General features: G+C 40.2%; 2 protein-coding genes across 12 annotated transcripts in view; both read right to left on the reverse strand.

Moving 5' to 3' along the window:
- Window positions 1–4359: 4359 nt before the first annotated feature.
- Window positions 4360–8250, reverse strand: LOC109699515 (rab15 effector protein-like). The gene has a single exon (XM_074083052.1). It carries the CDS (start codon window positions 7699–7701, stop codon window positions 7006–7008), a length of 696 nt encoding a protein of 231 aa, XP_073939153.1. The 5' UTR covers window positions 7702–8250; the 3' UTR covers window positions 4360–7005.
- A 133-nt stretch (window positions 8251–8383) lies between these two features.
- The window catches only part of Ppfibp1 (PPFIA binding protein 1), a 145263-nt gene continuing 134750 nt past the window's right edge, over window positions 8384–18896 (reverse strand). For all 11 annotated transcript variants that reach the window (XM_074083042.1, XM_074083048.1, XM_020184268.2 and 8 more), the window contains 9 exons: window positions 17787–17937; window positions 16539–16650; window positions 16344–16432; window positions 13920–14042; window positions 13270–13395; window positions 12524–12712; window positions 10977–11156; window positions 10538–10603; window positions 8384–10419 (listed from right to left, as the gene is read on the reverse strand). In XM_074083042.1, coding sequence (XP_073939143.1) covers window positions 10333–10419; window positions 10538–10603; window positions 10977–11156; window positions 12524–12712; window positions 13270–13395; window positions 13920–14042; window positions 16344–16432; window positions 16539–16650; window positions 17787–17937 — 1123 coding nt within the window. In that variant the 3' untranslated portion in view covers window positions 8384–10332. The remainder of the gene's footprint in view (window positions 10420–10537; window positions 10604–10976; window positions 11157–12523; window positions 12713–13269; window positions 13396–13919; window positions 14043–16343; window positions 16433–16538; window positions 16651–17786; window positions 17938–18896) is intronic.

Genomic DNA, 18896 nt, shown 5'->3' on the forward strand with positions numbered 1-18896 from the left:
AATAAGAATCAAGAGTAAAAACACAGAACAGAAGGACTTGAAAAACTTGCAGGTTAGCCAGAAAAGAAACACATGTAAAGTTGGGGTCAAGGAAGGTGGAGTTGATGAAGAAGCCAAGTCCTTTGCACTAGGACAATAGGAAACACGCCTTGAGGGCATCTCAGTACTTAGCCTGACTTCACCAGTCACAGTCTCAGAGTGTCAAGCTATAAACTCATTTGAAAGACTTTGCTTTGAGCAGAGATATTGGGGTGCCCTGATAGCACAGGATTGCCTAGTTTCAGCCTTCCAGGGACTCAGAGGCCACCACAGCATTTGTCCAAGAGGGCCCAGCTACTGCTTGAGCTGGTGGCCAACCTAGGCATCATCCACCATGCCTGCTGACTTTGTAGGCAAGCAGAATTCAAGAGTTGTACAATCATGGAGGCTCCCACCCAGATTTCAAAGGAAAGCCTGGGAATCCAGGGTCAGGATCCCTGCAGGAAGGGTGATGCAGGAAGCTGTGAGAGTGAAGCCTACACTGCAGTGAAGACTTCACAAAGTCGGAGATGCCAGGAATGTGGAATGTCTGCAAGGAAAGCTGCAGGCTCAGAGCAGAGCCAGCCAAGGAGAGAGGCTGAAGGGTTACAGTGCCAGGCTGCAGGGTGGGGCTGTCCAAGCCCTTGAGATCTCACATCCCTCCAGTGTACGCTCCATATGCTGCTGTACATGGAACCACAGGATGTAGTGTTTGCCCTGCTGGATTTCAGTCTTGTTTTAGTTCAGTCCTTCCTTGCTCTTCTCTTGTTCCTTCCTTTCAGAATGGGAATGTTTATGCCACTTTATGTTGGAAGTATGTAAATTGTTCTTTGATTTTTACAGTGCCTCATAGCTGAGTTTACCTTGAGTCTCAGAAGAACCTTTGAATTTGGACTTTTGAACAACACTTGAACTTTTAAGACTCTGAGGACTCTTATAGATGGACTGAATGCATTGCACTTTATGAGACGGCCTCAATCCTGGAAACTGGGTGGAATATTATGGTTTGAATAGGGAGTGTCTCCAAAAGGCTCCTGTGTTGAAGGCTTGATCCCCACAGGCTGATGCTATTGAGAGGTGACTGGACCATGAGGGAACTCATTTCCTCAATGGGTTAACCCATTGATGAGTTCATAGCTGAATGGACAATTAGGAGGTGGGGCCTAGTTAGAGGAAGTAGGTCACCAGGTGCCTGTCTTTGAAGGGTATACATGCTTCCTGCCCCTCTTCATCTTACTTTCAGCCTCTGGTCCACCATAAGTGACCACTTTGCACCATAATACTGCCCACCATGCTGTTCTGCTCACCATGCTGCTCCAAGAAGCAACCATGGACTGAAGTCATGAGGCACAAGTAAGTCCTTCCACACTTATTTACCCAGGAACGTTGTCACAGCAATGCAAAGTTGTCTAACACGGGTGTGACTCCTGAGGACTTCACTTTTGCACTTTAATTTCACTTCTGTACTTTGTTTACCCCAAGAATGCAGCTTTTAAAAAATTGAGGATGCAGTAGTTTTTTTATTTAGTTAATTTTTTGGTGGGACTGGGGTTTGAACTTAGGGCTTTGTGCTTGCAAGGCAGGAATGCTACCACTTCAGCCACTTTACCAGCCCTTTTTTGTGTTGGATATTTTCTAGATATTTTCAAGTTACAAGCCTCCTGATCTCTGCCTCCTGAGTAGCTAGGATTATAGGCATGAGCCACTGGTGTCCACTGGTACTGGAGTTTGGGGTCTTACACTTGCTAGGCAAGACCTCTACCACTTGACCTGCACCTCCAGTCCCAAGGATGAAGTATTTTTTAAATCAGCAAAAACTTCACATTTTTATTTTCACTTAGGGTAAAACCAAAAACAAGTCTTTGGTTTGTATCTTCCAGTTGTTAATACCATGAATGCTTATAAGTTGTATTAGGTTCTCTGACATTTTGGTAAGCTTACATTTTAGTATCTATTTCACAGTCTGTCTGCTTTGACTTAGTTGAAGTCACACCCAGTTTACAGGTAAGAAACTGACAGAGTTAAGGTACTTGACTCTGTTCTTATGAGAATGAGACTCAAACTCACACCCGATTCCAAGATGCATATTCTTTGTACTCTACACCACCATCTTGACAGCTTACTCTACACAGCACACAGGGGTCATCTACACCAAGGAAACATTAAGTGATTGTAAACATTCAAAGTATAAGTAAGGACTGCTTAACCTCATGCCCAGTTTACTAACAGAAGGTAAAATGATTTTCTTTATCTTTTGATTTCTTGGGATGAAGAAATGTCAGTGACAAATCTGTTTCTGCACTTGCATCTATTCCTTTTTTCCCTTAATCTGGGAACAAAAGCTTTTTAGTTTTTTTAAGTTGATTTTAATACACCTAGTTTGATACATTATATTGAGTAATGATCAAATCAGGGTACTTAGCATATCCATCACTTCATTTATCATTTCCTTGTGGTGAGAACATTCAATATCCTATCTTCTGGTATTTTAAAATATGCAATATAATTTTAACTGTGCTCAGCCTGTGTAACAGAACATCAGGACTTATTCTTCCTATCTAACTGCAATTTTGTACTTATTAATCAATCTCTCCCCTATCTGCTCCCCTCCTGTCATAATTTCTCAGTGTCTGATAACCACTATTTAACCACTATTCTACTCTGCACTTCTATGAGATTAACCTTGTAGATTCCACATGAGGGAGGTCATGTAATAATTGTCTTTTTGTGCCTGGTTTATTTTACTTAATGTCCTTCTGGTCCACTCATGTTGCCACAAATGGTGATATTTCATTCATTTTTTATGGCTGAATACTATTCAGTTGTGTATATATACATTTTTCTTTATTCATTCATCTGTAGGTGTACACTTAATTGATTCCGTATCTTGGTTATATATCGATACAGATGACATGCAGGAATTTTCAGGTGTTCAGGGTTCTTGGGTCCACTCTGAGAATGAAAGCAGAGGCGGACTCCAGCAGCAGAGGTCAGAAAGATTTTATTTGCAGAGAAGAGAAGAGAAAGGCTGCATGGAGCAGGTTGGAAATTGGGTTTTTATAGCGTTTTTTTGTACTGCCCGAGGGTGGAGATGTCTGTGGAAGAAGTGTCTCTTTGGCCAATTATCACCTTTTGGGACCTCCTGCAGTCCATCCTTCATCATCATTACTTAAAAGTTTGGAAATTCAGTATTCTAACTGTAGCATGTTTCATACCCCTCTTGCAACCATCAGCAAATATTGTCTGGTTTGCCTTCAACAATATCCTGAATCTCAACTTACTGCTCCTCCTCCTCTCTCACCTTGGTAGAGACCAACTTTTTTTCTTGTCTGGATTACTATGACAACTGGAAAGCTGCCTGCCAGGGCTTTCATTCTCTTTCTTCCCTACAGTCTAGTCTCCACTCAGCCATTGAGTGAGGATTTTAAAGTGGAAGTCAGATCAAGGCATTCTTCTTCCCAAACCACTCAAGAAAATCCAGACTCCATACTTTGGCTTGGCAGTTGATCAACACAACATTTGCTGGCTACTCCTCTCAACTCATCTCCCACAGCTCTCTCTGACTGACTCTGCTGGATCCACACCAGCCTCATTTGCGAGATTTGATCACACCAGGCCCCTTCCCTTCGGGGCTGGCCTCTGAGGTTCCTTCTCCCTCCAGCACTTCCCCAGATGCCTGCACTGAGGCTGGCTCCCCACCTTCAGATCTCTGGCCAGTTGCCCAGTCCTCACTGAGGCCTTCCCTCAAGCCACCGAGACAAAATAGCACACATTCACTCTTCATTCTCTTCCCCCTGCTTTTCCTTTACAGCAACCCTGGTTGATTCTAAATACCCATTTTTAGTATATGTACATATATTTACATCTTCCACCATCAAGATGGAAACTCCCCATGAGTAGGACTTTGTTGTTTTCACTGCTGGATTAGCAAGGTGGAGAACAGGGCCAACACATAATAGGCAGTCAGCACTGATGTGTGAATAAACCTATCTTCCAATTATGCTTTCAAGTGCGTAGTTTTGTTTTTGACAGTATAGCATGTTTCACAAAAACTGAGCTGCTGGAGACCTTGCCAACAGAAAGTGAAAATGGGCTTCTCTACCAATCCCCATGTTCTTTTGTATTTATTTACTGATTGATTGATTGATTGACTGTAGTACTGAGGATCAAACCCAGGCCCAGGATCCAAGCTAGGCAAGCATTCTACCCTGAGCTACATCCACAGCCCCATTTTTTAAAAAAATGTTCAACAGCTCATATGTATATTAATACTTCTTTATTATTAGAAAAACAAAGTTCTAATGTAGCATAACTATGAAGCTGCTCATGTTCTTCCTTTTCCGACTTTCTCAGGGGGAGGGCTATGAGGTGCATATATATTCTGAGGAGGTAAAACAAAAGGTTGAGGCGCCCTGGTGCCCTTTCTTTCCTGAAGCAAGGAGGCATCATGGACTTTGTGGAAGTTCCCTTCCTCCTTTTCCCCCAGGGCTTGAGTCACAAAACTCAAGGGACCTGGGGGCTGGTGTTCCCTAATGCTGCGAGGCTTATCCTAATTTGAAGAACACTAGGCTCATTGCACCGAAAATAGGAGCTGCCTCTTCAGGCTCAGTCTAGACAGAAGATAATGATGCAACTCTAGGTTCTCTGTGAACCCTGTGTAGTAGACAGGATAAAGAATCAGTGGATTACAATAATTGTACTAAAACTTTCATTACTGTTACTTTTATGTAACTAATAGCAGTCCTTTAATGTAGTGTAGTAGGGAGGAGGACCAGAAGAGAAACAGACAGCCCTGTGTTCTGATACAGTAGCAGGGGGGAAGAGATGGCATAACAGAAGAGAACACTTAAAGAATCTAAACATAAATAAGGTTACATAATACTGGGGGTAAAGTAGTCAATGGAGCTGCATGCTACCATATATGGGTTAAACCTTCTTTTTTGCTTCTGTAACCTGCTTGCACGGGTATATAAGGTGAGACCCCTTTGTCCTTGGGGCTCAGCCTGTGGATGGGAATCCACTGAGCCACTGCTGGCATGCTAATAAATACTGCTTTCTGAAAAGCCTTGGTGTCCCATGTCTCTGTTCAAGTTTCCCGTAACAGTAGGTTTTGTCACCCTCATTCAACTTTTGGATGGGAAAACCAGGAATATGGGTTGGAGAACAAATCAAACCGCACACTCCAAAGATTTCACTGAATTAAAAAAAGAAATGTCTACAGAGTAGGGACAGGGGCAGGGGACTAATATCACCCAGGGAACAGTCAATGGCCTGAAGAGGTGGCTGGAGTCTTCTAGCTAGAGTCTAGAAGGAGGACTGATGGACAGGAGCTATGTAGTAACCCAGAGTAGTGAAACAGGGAAGAGCAGAGTAATAAATTCCCAACCTCCCTGTCTTCTGATATTGTTCTTTCATCTGCATACTTCTGACTGGAAACCTGAGGAGAGGGAAGATGTAGTCACAGTCCAGCAAGGCAGAGAAGATGGGAGAGGGAAGGGAGGGGAGATCCAAAATGAGAAAAATCAGTGCAGAGGTTTGGCAAGTGTCCTGATACCAATTTAGTGATTTCCAATGAGCATTTAAAAAACCAATGATATAGAACAGAAAATATGAGTGCCCTGGGAGTTCCAGTCATACACATCACAACAAATGTAGTTTTCACTTTGGATAGCAGCCCTGTAAGATCTGATACCCTATTACTGCCTGATACCATATTGCCCTCATATGACTTCAGCCTCACAGAAAGAGCCTTGCCTAAATTTCAAAACACAGAAAGGGCCAAGTTCAGAGTTTGGATGCAGTTCAGATTTGTTGGCCCACATTTTGCAAAAGCTGCTCACCAGGGAACAGGTTGGTCACCAGCAGGCGGGGCAGCTGCAGCATAAGGCCAGGCTGTGAAAGCAGCAGTGGCAGCCAGCTGAACATCCTTGTGGCCTCAGCAATTCTGGCACCTTAGTCAAAGACTACGTGACTCTGGAAGAACTGGGGCTTTGTTACTGGGCAGACTTTTTTGTTATGAGCCACTCTAGCTTTATTTATGACCTTGACATTTATTTACCCTCTTTCTTCATTAGAAACTCTTAGAATTGCTAAGCATGTATGCAAACTGCAATAATGTAAGTAACATGACCTGGCATATACGTTCAATAAATGGCAATTCCCCTTTGTACTGTTAAATCCCACACAGGCTTTTAAGAAAAAATGGCCTTTGTATGTGAGTATACATTCCTTACTACAAATGCTACTAAACACAACAAGAAATACTTTTATTAAATCATGGTAAAGCTAACACTAATTGCATTCCCAAGTAAATCCCACTGAAGTCTTTCTGTGCAGAGAAAGCTGCTATCAAGGCACAAGAGGGGCCAGGATCAGAGGAAAGAAACAGTGTGCAGTTTTGCGTAGGAGGCCTGAATTGGACCTGGTATCATTACTACAATTAAACCGGTTCTGAAGTCTTCCTCACTCACTACCATCCTATCCTGTCCACCTCTCACCAACAGCATTAAAAGGACCTTTTCTAAGTTAGTTATTTTTTATTGTTGTGCTGTGTGTGGGGTACATTGCAGCATTTACAAAGGTTCTTACAATGTATCAAATATATCATACTTGAATTTACCCCCTCCACTGCTCTAAAAGTATCTTTTATACTTGTGAGCATTAGCTACTATTTCGAACTAACACTTTTTGTATGGAAAATCAAACTTTATTATCCTCTCCAATTGCTATTATTGAATAAATGAATAAACATTAAACTAAATTATACATTTTCCAGAAATAAGGCTGGCCATTTTTTTTCTCTCCATAATTGTGACACTAGTATGCTTTGACCCAGGTAATCATTTTCAACTAAAGGGGTTAAAAAACCCAAAACTTTTAAAAAAGAAACAGTCCCATGATGGAATGGTGTAATAGAAGAGCTTGCTTTAGAGAATAAAGTATTTTTTCTTTTCACCTTACAGGCCAGTCACAACACACATCTGCAGTTCAGAGGATGCTAATATAAACCTTGCCTACTTCTCTCAGCCCATCTTTCTTACTCATATAGTTTCCGAGCAGCTCTTTGATGAACACACAATCTTCTGTCTCCAGGACAAACTGTTCCACAGCCTTGTGTCCTGGCAGAGGGCTGCTCACCATCCCACTTCTGACACTATCCAGGACAACTCCCCGAACATCTCCAGGCTTTCCTGGCACACCGAGGATAATAAACAGGCCTAGACAGTCCTCTCCTATCAGGTTACAGAATTCTTCCAGCTTATCAAATCTACTTTTCTTCCAGGAAGACTCCTCTACCCTCGACTCTGGATTGGAGAAGTCCAAAGGCTGAAGAGAAGCCAGTTGCAGAGTCTGAACTGCTAGCTGAAGCCTTATTTGCTTATTGGATCCCCAAAAGGTCCAAATCCAATCTGTCCCGAACAGGAAGGCTTTGTGCTTGGTCATCTTGGTGGTGGTGAGCCACTCACCAATTCCCTTTTCTTGGCAGAAAGTGATGAAGTGGATTAAGAAGATCTCATTCAGAGTACTGGCAGCAGGACAGAGTTTAGTCAGCAGATATTCAAATCCAAGATACTCCTTTAGTCTCTGAGCTGTGTAGATTATAGCTTCACTGACCACCTCACAGACACCGAGAACCTCTTTGTTGTCCTTCAGAGCCAACTGTTGTGATGCTTTTTGTCCCATTTTTTCACACCCGGTCAATACTGCCCTCAAATATCAAGCATGTGTGCGTTGTTCAGAATCGCTTTTTTGAGAGGAAAAGTTCCGCAACAAAGCCACCTCAGTTAATGTGGTCACAGTGTCCCAACTCTACAGGTGTCTTTGTGTAGCTAAGCATATAGACATACAGCTAAACAAACATGGGAGGGTTCCCTGTTTGTCAACCGGGTGTGTTGTATTCATACAGATTCCTGCTGGTTTATTAAGTTACAGATACTAAATTTCACACAAAACATCTGTTTTTCTCTAGGTTATATTCAATCTACTTTTAATCTTTGGTAATCTCTTCCTAGATATGTGTCTTCTTTCCAAAATTCAGTTAAGTTAAAAACAGTAAGTTAGTTTTTTTAAAGGTTAGGTCCGTACACCTTTTCCTACAACTAATTTCTTCAAATTTGTATGTCATTTCTGTTTGCTTTTCCTACATCCCTCTGACATCATTCCTCACTCCCAGCTCAGTTGTTTATGCCCCCTTTCATATCAAGGCTTCTTGAGCAATGACCTCAACTTTCTCTCTGTTGATACATGTCCAAACAAACTTACAAAGGTTTACAAACTAGAAAGAGTTTGTGTTATTTTCTAAATCAGAAACCAAGCCCATCTGTTACTTTGAATAAAGGGAAATTAAATAATGACAACACAAACATGAGGCAATTATCAATTGACTTTATTTTCTTTCATAAGGTAATACCAGCAGTGTATAATATTTTGTAAATAAAATATATAACAAATTTTTAACCTTATCATTTATCATCATCAGCTATGCTATAGTGTCCTGAATAAAGAACATTGGCATTTGTAACAATTTCTTGGTATTTTCAACCAGGTTCTAATAAGAAATCAAGTTTTTCAAATGCTGATGTATATTCACATTAAAATAAAACCCCAATACCAGAAGAATCCAATACAGTTACCAAATAATGAATGACAGAGTTCAAAATAAAGCACTGTTAGCATCAAGTGATTTCAGTTATGAATAACTGGTATTATACATTCTTTGGTGAATAGTTTGGTAACTTGCTGACAGTGTAAAAGAAAATACCATCAATATTCAAAAATGATTTGTAATCAAATCCACTGGCATAAACTGAACCGCCCACCTCCACCCCAATTTGTGAACACCTGTCTTTTCTGCATCTGGCTAGTATGAGTAATAATGCAGTCTTGAATGAAAAATAGATTTTTCCAATACCACTAAAAAAAAAAAAACCCACAGCAACAGTTTTGCTGCAGTTTTCTATTTTCTTTATAAAGAATATTTGGGTCCAGAGTTAACGGAAGCCATGAGCTATACTTAACAAAATAACCATTAGAAAACTAATTTTGCAGCCTCAGACCATTTGAATTCTTATTGAAATAAAATAAAACTCCATTTATTGACAGCTGAGGAATGCACAATTAATATGTTTAGGCAGCCGGTTAGTATGTGAATGTAATGATGTATTTAGCAAAAAGGAAAACAAGAACCTTAATACTGTAAAGGTGTTTTGTTTCTGATTATTTCTACAACTGTTTTTTGAGGGAGATGTGAATGCTTCCAAATCACTGAAGTTAACTGTATATTAATGTTGCTCAAGTTCTTCCTTATAAAGTAAATAGATCCAAGGTTAATGGTGAAGCTTTTTTTTTTTTTTTTTTTTTTGTGGTACGGGGGTCTGAACTCAGGGCCTCATGTTTTCTAGGCAGGTGCTCTACCCCTTGAGCCACTCCACCAGCCCTTTTCTTGCATTGGGCATTTGTGAGATACGGTCTCACAAACTATTTGCCCAGGCTGGCCTCGTATTGCGATCTTCCTGATCACTGCCTCTGGAGTAGCGAGGCTACGGCATGAGCCACTGATGCCTGGTAAAGGTGAAGTTCTTAAACTTCAACAATTCTATGCTGTCATCAAAGACACATATTTCATGTATATTAGTTTAGTCTGAAGGATGAACATTGTAAAAATTCAGTTGTAGAAAAAGAAAGACCATTCTGATCTCTTCAGGAATCAGCTGCTATGTGAAAATTTAGATCACTGTTCTTTTGCTTTTGTTTTTAATATGATCTTTTCATTGTCTTCCTTAGGTCACAAAATAAAAGTTCTATTTTTATGTATGGTATATATACATATACTTAGAAAAATATATAAAAACAAGACAGTAAGAGGCAAGCAGAGGTATAGTTGGCATTTAGCAGGCACAATGAATGCTTCTGGAAACTCTGCATGATGAATTACTTTGAGAGCACAGATGTCCTGCTTCTATGACTGCAGTAACACAATGATGTGACAAAGTCATTCACATACTGGTTACTGCTCCCCAAGCCCTCCACACTGGGGATGTGAATGAAACACTATGGTAAAACACTCATCTTAAATGCAGCTTTAAATATAATACCTTACAGATTTTTACATTAAATAGAGTAAAGCAATTATACTCTCATTCACCAGTGTCTCATTTTTCGTGGCAACTTCAGAACAGGCATGAGTCCCCTGCCTTCCATTTCCGCTTCTGAATGAGCAGAAGTTTGAACAAGAAACAATATACAATCTGTTGGTTTTTGTATATGCTATTTGAAAACTAAGGTGGGTTCCTAGTGCTTATCCAGGTGTTATGGTCAAACGTTTGAGTCTTCATCTGTAATGCTGGCACTGGGGGAGCAGGCAGCAAAATCTTTAAACATGTCATCTTCCTTTAACATGTGCTGGAAAAAAGAAGATAGGGAGTCACACATTGCGAGTCCGGAGCTCGGACCCACACATTCACCAATGCATGTGCAGTGCATTCGGGTTACTTTTAGAGTAACATCTCAATAAACTTACTGTAAGGTTGTTGATGCCTTCAGAGAACGCACCTATCTGTCTTACTGTCCCTTCTGAATCTTCCATCTGCAAAGAACAAACCACAGCATGCCATACCCATTTTCATGATTTCAAGGAAAGTGCAGCAAAATGAGCGAAAGTCTAAGCAGAAATGATGCAGTGATGCTGGATGGGGTGGGAGCAACAGAACACTTTTGTGCTTTGGTTTTTGAATGCGGATAATAATTCGAAGTCTTCAGATTACCACAAACATTGTTGTATGTTAAGTGCTTAGGATAGGACCTGGAGTAGCGTAAGCAGTCTGTAAGTGTTCACTGTTATTTTATTATCCTTATTTTTAGGCATTTGAAAAGAACATCCATGATTAGTGGATATTGCATATAAAGCCCCCCCATAGTGGCTGAAGGCATTTAAAAGAGGTTTATGGTGTTGCATTTACCTGCTCTAACCGGTCCAAATCATCTTCATCATACAGGCCCATGTCCAAACCAGGTTTAAATCCCTTTTTAGAGGTACTTCCTGATGCCTGTCCCAATTCCATTGGACAAACATATTCTTCTCCATCTTCCTGTTTCTTCTTTCTCAGATTGCCAAAATTGCTAAAGGTAAGTTTCTTTGGCTTTGAAAGTAAACAAAAAACAACCAAGGGTTTGAAAAAATTTATATGGCAAAGAACTGATAACATGTAGCATTTAATTATTCATCACAGAGAAAAGTAACTAGATCATTAAATTTGCAAAACAAAAGGACATACAAATGATGCACCCAAATATCTTAACGGTTGTTGTCATAAATCTCAGAAGATTAATGTTATTCTTCTTATTCACACCAACTAACTGGATAGTCAGTGTGCAAGCAAAACACTCCAAGTCCTTTGTTTAGATAACACGGGACTTTCATGGCTGAATCCAAGCATCCATGTTTTTTCATCTCAGATCAGCAAAAGAAAATGGTCTTTACCGTATTTTCTTTTTGGGTAAAACTATGATTATGTCATTTGCCTCTCTGCTTCCACAACAGGACTGGTGATTGATAAATGAATTCCCCAGTCTTTTGGAGACAAAATTTCCAGTGATACTTTAAAGGGAAACTCCATCTTAGTTACCATCCAGTCCCTGTGACTATCAGGCTAATGACTGAGTTTAAATAGAACACACTGTTTCAAATCTGGCATATCTTTTAATGGAGAAAGGGACTCCAAGGCAGATAGAATGGGTAAAAAACAAACAAAAAGAACTTGCCACATATTTCTGGAGGAACCTGTAAGTGCTACCTTCACATTAAGGAGGCTAAGGCAATATATTCAGAAGAGTTAATGTAGGAATGATTTAAAAGAAGAAAAAGTAATCTTAATTAGGTATAACCCATGAATTCCGATAAATTAGGAAACATCCACTCTCTGCTAGTATACCTTGAATCATTTCTCTTTTTCTTTTTTGAAATAGTGTCTTGTTATGTAGCCCAGGCTGGCCTTGAACTCAAAAACTTCCTGCTTCAGCCTCCAGAGTGCTGGAAATGTGGGCATAAGCTACCATACCTGGCTTTGAGTCATTTCTTGCATATCTTTCCCTAACTTGCAAGGCTGGTCAATTTTAAGACAGACAAGCTTAATCTGTATAAGTAGAAATCTATTTATTTAATTTGTAGTGCTTGGGGTCAAAGTCAGGCATCGCACATGCTAGACAAGGATTCTACCCCTGAGTTATATCTGAAGCTCCCAAATGTTCCTCTGATATCCATAGGAAAAATAGAACAACTGCAATCAGTATTTGGACCCAAGTCACAGGTAACAGGCTCTCTGCATTGGCAATACATTAATTATAGAAGCCAGCATCATGATCTTTATTATTGTCAACTCTAAAATAAATGACATCAGCAGAAACCTTCAAAAATGTATTCTCTTAATTACTGTTAAAGATGTATATTCCCTCAGCTGAGCCACTGCAAACTTCATGCAATTATTAAGTGGTATAAGCTTGAACCCACCTTCACTTTGGCAGTGGCTGTTAAAAGTACATAATCTGGTAACTCCATGACATCTCGCTTCTGGTGCTGAGCCTCCACACCAACCAGAAGGTTGAAATGAGTGGCCAAATGTCTTCGCAGCAAGGTCTTATTAGGTGGGATGTTCAATAACTGAGCCATTGTTTCTACATTAAAACGAGGTTCTAAAACCTGTAAGAAAAATTAAGATTGTTAAAAGGTACCATAGGTCATATGTTTGCATTGTGCTATACAGTTTGTGCAGTGCTTTCATTTGGGTTATTTATCTCCATGACTCTCTTGACAGCCCAGGGTATGAACTTCCATCTCTAGTTCACATTTCTTTTCTTTATTTTGCCTGAGTTAGCAAGTGGTGAAGCGGGTGCTGTAATCCACGCCTCAGGTCTTACAATGGCAGCACTTACACCAACCCTTATGCAACACAGATGTGTAGAAATACAATCTGTATCTTTGTAGGGATTTTAACCACAATTATATGAGAGACAGCAGCTGGATGTTATTTAATGTGAAAGAGAAATGGGCTTAATCTAATCTAGAGTTTTACAGTTTAAATAAAAATACTTTAAAGTAAAACTCACTAGAAATAGTGCAGGAGGCTTAGGAAATATGACTTTAGGATTATGACAAGCAAACGAACAGATCCTCCTTAGGGATCCTCATCCTGTATCCTACACATTAAACTAAAGGAAATAAAACGAGAAGTCAATTTTCAATTCAATCAGCTTTACCATGAGACCACCATGGACACCACTGCCTCTGAGATTAGGGGCATATTCTGCCAAGTCCACAGAGCGCAGCCACTCCATCACTCGATGATTGGTCCACTGCTGAACCTCGGATGGCGTGATGTTATTCTGCAGGAACAAACTTCATGAGCTTCAGTTGACCAGAGGATCCTCAATACTAAACCTGCAGGCGTGGTCTAACAGGTCTGCCCAGGGGAGCACCACTGCTCAACATCCCAAGAAATGTTTAAAGAAAGGTAAAAGGTCTTTGCTAACTTGAGTTCTCTTTTAAAGAACTGATATACAGAGTCTCAAGCTTTCTTATGCACAGAAAAGAAGCAGGAAAAGGAGTCTTTAATACTGATAGTTAACTCCATGGATCAAGGAGACAGGAAAAAACAAACCCATCAAAAGGAAGAAGTATAAATGAAAAACAACCATTGGCTTTAGCGACACAGTGGAACCACCGTGGGGAGAAAAGGAAGAGATACAGGAAAACAAAGCCTAAGTAGTGAATGAAGCTTGATTTGAGGCTCCTGAGGAGACCAGCTTTGCCTGCAGGCTCCAAGAAGAAATGGGCCTCATGGACCCGCTGTACACATGCAGTCACATGCATGACGACGAGTGCGCTAAGCCTCCATCTGAAATGCTACCTCGTCAGATGGCCGCCTCCGAAGGCAGTTTGGTTCAAAGTTATTGATCCTCAGGACCTGGATGGCCCTCTTGATACTGAGATGATGCAGCACACTCACAACCTTCAAAGACAGTAAGTCGTCCTGTAAACAGAACAACATTGGTGCTCACTGTGCTGGCCCATAGCAGGAGGACCCTCCTAGGGAAAGCTCAGAAAACTGGAATAAAAGTAGAAGAGCCACTAAAAACAATACGCCCCAAGAGCCTGCCAGAGAGTCCAACGCTTTTATTTAATAACAGAACCCCTTTCCTGTTCTGAACAAAATCCTCTCTAGGACCCCAAGTTAATGCTGTTGCCAAAAAAGCTGGCTGCCAACTGCTTCTTTCTGCTCCAGATACTCTGACAGGATAATGGAATCCCCATGGTCGCTACGGAAGATAATTTGCCTATTTTTTTGTTTTTGTTTTTGTTTTTGAGATAGAGTCTCACTATGTAGCCCAGGCTGGATTCAAACACTCAATATTCCTGCCTTAGTCTCCTGAGTGCTGCTGGGATTACAGGCATATCAGGCATATACTACCAAGCCCAGCTCTTGGTTTTTTTTTTTTTTTGAGGGGGTTACTGGCTACTGAACCCAGAGCCTTGTATCACTGAGCTACACCCTGGCCCCATTTGCTTTAATTTGCCATTCTGCGAACAAAAGAATCCCTTTGTTCCAGAACTTTATCCGGACACCTAAGCACAGCTAAAGGCACTGGCCAAATGTCCTCTTCCTTTCCTTTCAGCAGCTAGCTGGGAGCCAGTGATGTTCACTGATGATCCAGGGTTGGTTTTCTGAACGAAAGCCCATCATACTTCAGAGAAAATCAGAGGGAACACCCTGGGTACACCATTCCCTGACCTTAAGAGGTTTTGGTGCTAGTAAGAAGGAGAGGAGAAATGAAGTAAGTGTGAACATATATCAACAATCAACCCTTCAAGCAAGCCACCAGTCTGTGACTACTGGGAACATCTGCAAACATGCCCAACACACCCAAACAAACTGTTTCAGAAGAGGGCGATTTTGGACACACCACCAAGATAAGCACTAGTCTGCTTCCAAACACACCCAGAAAATAAACATAGGACACATCCATTTGAGGCACAGCTTACTGATAACATATTTCTTATGGAAAAAAAAGAAAAAATTAATTTACTATGGAAATGTTTTTAACATAAAAATGTTAGCAGTTTAAAACCTTAAGACAACTAACTAAGCAAAAATTGTTTCCTGAATTCTCTCTGAATTTCTAAAACTAATTAGATTAATTAGAAAAAAAATTTACGATATTTTAACCTAAGATTGCAATAGCCATTCAAAATGTTAGTGTAGGTTTTTTTCATCTAATTAAAGTCTACCAGATTTTTAAAGAAATCTAGCCAGGTGCCAGTGGCTCACGCTTATATTCTTAGATACTCAGGAGGCAGAGATAAGGAGGATCGTGGTTCGAAGCTAGTCCTGGGCAAATAGTGTTTCAAGCAACAGGTATCCAAGGAAAAGTGAATGGAGAAGACAAGTCCCTGTGCATATCAGGTCAAAGGATAGCCTTGGTCACTGCATAGGGACACATAACACAGAAACAAATAGGGTTTCAAAGCTCCACATTCTATTTTAGAAATATGTTTTTTTGCTCTACTGGGGTTTGAACTCAGGGCCTTGCATTTGTTAGGCAGTTGTTCTACAACTTGAACCACTCCATCAGCCATTTTTAGTGCTGAGTATTTTCCAGATAGGGTCTCTCAAACTGTTTGCCTGAGCTGGCCTCGAACCATGATCATCCTGAATGCTGCCTCCTGAGAAGGTAGGATTACAGGTGTGAGCCACTAGCCCCCGGCTCTATTTTCAGAAATATTTTTTGAAGTCAGGACTAGCACCACATGCCTGTAATTCCAGCTACTTGGGAAGAGGAGGCAGAAGTAATGAGAGTTAGGGAAAAGTTAGGGAGAACTTGTCTCAAAACAACAGACAAACAAAAGTGTTGAATGTATAAAATTCACTGATTCAAAGTGTACACTTCAATATTCAATTCATTTAATATATATAAAAATCAACCTTCTGGGGCTGTAGAGTACCTTCCCAGGAAGCGCAGGCCCCTGAGTTCAAACCCCAGAACCACAAAAAGAAAAAAACAAAAACACCCAAAAAAACAAAACAAAACAAAAACCAAAACAACCTTCTGGAGAGGTTGGTTTAAATTACATTTTGCTTAGCTTACATTGGGTCTTCAAATTATCCCAAAGCTGTTAAAATCACCAAGCCCTATGACTTTGACTTCCCTACTCACTCCTCAACCTTTAAACTCCAGTGGAACACCTGTGAACACATTAGTTTTTGATTACTCTGTTTCCATGTTTCTCAGAGAAAAAAATTTACTTCTTTGAACCCCAATGGAGAATCACTTACAACAGTCATGTAATGTAGCATTCGACCATCCACCCGTCCTTCATCAAACTGGGTCTTATACTGGGGGAGGCCAATATCATCCAACCATCCTAAAGAAGAGAAACTAGTGTCATTACTGGGCCATAAACACCTATTTGGGGACTAAAAAGAAAAAATGGCAATAGTTATTATTTTTTAAGCATGAAAACCTCTTACTAGTGACCCAGTTGAAATCCAGCTTTCCGTGATTTGTTTCTTCTTCGGATCCCAGGGCTTGCAGTGCCAGCTGCAGTTTTTTTCGATGAAGTGAATGCCTGATTCCAAGTTCCTGAAACAATAAACAGAAAGACTGACCTTATAATTCTTATCTATACTGACTGGATCCACTGGCAAAGATGCAAATTTCTCCTAAATAAAGCTAGCATTAAAGACCTAATTCTGCATTAGATTAGAATACTACCTTAGGTATGTACGTAAACCCATTCTACATTAAAGTAGAATACTAACTGAGGCTAGTAAGACATTGCTGAATAAGAGGCTGCTAGACAGCCAAGACCACAATTACTTTGGTGACTCATTTTCTTTGTAAGACAGGAAATGTAGCATGCATAATAGGAATTTCATTTACTTTGTACAAAATATTAAATATCTGGGACTCAAAATGCAGGGTGCCTTTTCCCTTTTGCAAAGTAAAGTTGAATTGCAATATGTTACATTGAAAAGATAAGTCAGTGAAAAGGCCACAAAGTGATTTTGAACATATGATCTTAAAGTTTATTATTGTGGCTATATCATTAGATAAGCCATCACTTACGGCTTAAGTGTCCATAAAGAATCATTAAGACTAGACCCTTCCTTTTAAGTTTGTCAGATGAGATAAGCATGAAGCAGCTGAAAACTCAAGTTTGTTCAAGAGTTTCAAGAGCAGAAATGCTGATCTCACCCATACCCCTCTCTGAAATATAAAGCAATCTTATTTTTTTTTAAATTTATTTTATTCATATGTGCATACAATGTTTGGGTCATTTCTCCCCCCTTAACCCCTGCCACCTCCCTTACTCCCCCACCCCCTTGCTACCAGGCAGAAACTATTTTGCCGTTATCTCTAATTTTGTTGAAGAGAGAGTATAAGCAGTAATAGGCAGGACCAAGCGTTTTTGCTAGTTGAGATAAGGATAGCTATACAGGGAGTTGACACGCATTGCTTTCCTGTACATGTGTGTTACCTTCTAAGTTAATTCTTCTCGAACTAACCTTTTCTCTAGCTCCTGGTCCCCTTCTCCTATTGGTCTCAGTTGCTTTAAAGTATCTGCATTAGTTTCTCTGCGTTGAGGGCAAAAAATGCTATCCAGTTTTTTGGGCGTCTTACATATCCTCATACCTCCCTGTGTGCTCTCTATAAAGCAATCTTATATTCATACCCTTTCTCTTAGGATTTTGTATATGAAAAGAGAGAACAGTCACCTTCTCTAGATCTTGTTGAGAAGCCTGCAAAAGCGTTTGGCCAGAGGCAATCCAGTACTTGCCAGAATTCAGGTAGGACCCCAAGCCTTGTTCTGCAAGCCAATTACAAACTTGCTCCTTGGTCCATTTGGCAAACGGCATATCCAAGTCACTATGGGAAAATGAATGATTGCATGAGAAACAATTTGAAGCCAATCCTGTCGCTTATCATCAGTTCTGAACAACTACACATTCAACAGACATGGAAATTCTCTGATGATACGCATTTGAACATGAAAAGCTTAATTTTTAGTACATATTTGGAGGAGGAAGAGGTAGTACTAGAGTTGAACGTTTCCTTCCAAGATCATTGTCTTTATTTCAAATGAAATAGCAAAAGATTTAATGTGAGTTAGCAAGAACAAATTCTATAGAAAGACATCAAGTTGAACCAACATAAGCCACTGCACCAGACCCTACCATGCTGTTTGAAGGGTATACTTCCAAATAGATAACACTCAGTTGGATTGAAGGAAATTCAAGTCTAATTTGAATAACTTTGGCAGAACTGTGGTTTCTCTCTTACCAGCAATCAGTAGAAAGAGGACAACAGAGAGGGAAGAAAAACAAAATTTGTTTTTGTTTACTCAAACACAAAACAATGTTCCTGTTTAAAAAAAAAAGTGAAGATGGACATGAACATGGTGGCACTGGAGTTGAACTCTTCTTGTGCTAGGCAGGCACTCTTACTGCCTGAGCCACTCCACCAGCCCCCAAAATATTTTTAATAGCACAAGAAACTCCTTTACTGTGTTCTAAGAAAACATATGGCAAATGTGACCATGTGGTATTCGAAAAAGGCGAAAGAATTTCCTCCTTAATGAAACCTGGGTCCAGGGCTTCGCCTGTGTGGGAGGGACTGTGTTTATAGGTATTTATAGTCATTTTAAAAGGCTTAGTATCAAGGTCTGTACTGCGGTTTGCCAACCCCACCCTTTTATGCTCAGTAGGTCAGTGTAGTTAGTTCTAAACCAGCTCTACACCTTTATAAAGGAATAAGAAAAGTTCTTAGAGTCCTAATAGGTAAACAATTCTAAGGTCTTGATAAGCCTAAGAATTCTGACAGGGTTT

This window comes from Castor canadensis, chromosome 8, assembly GCF_047511655.1.
Source record: "Castor canadensis chromosome 8, mCasCan1.hap1v2, whole genome shotgun sequence".
NCBI classification, from domain to species: domain Eukaryota; kingdom Metazoa; phylum Chordata; class Mammalia; order Rodentia; family Castoridae; genus Castor; species Castor canadensis.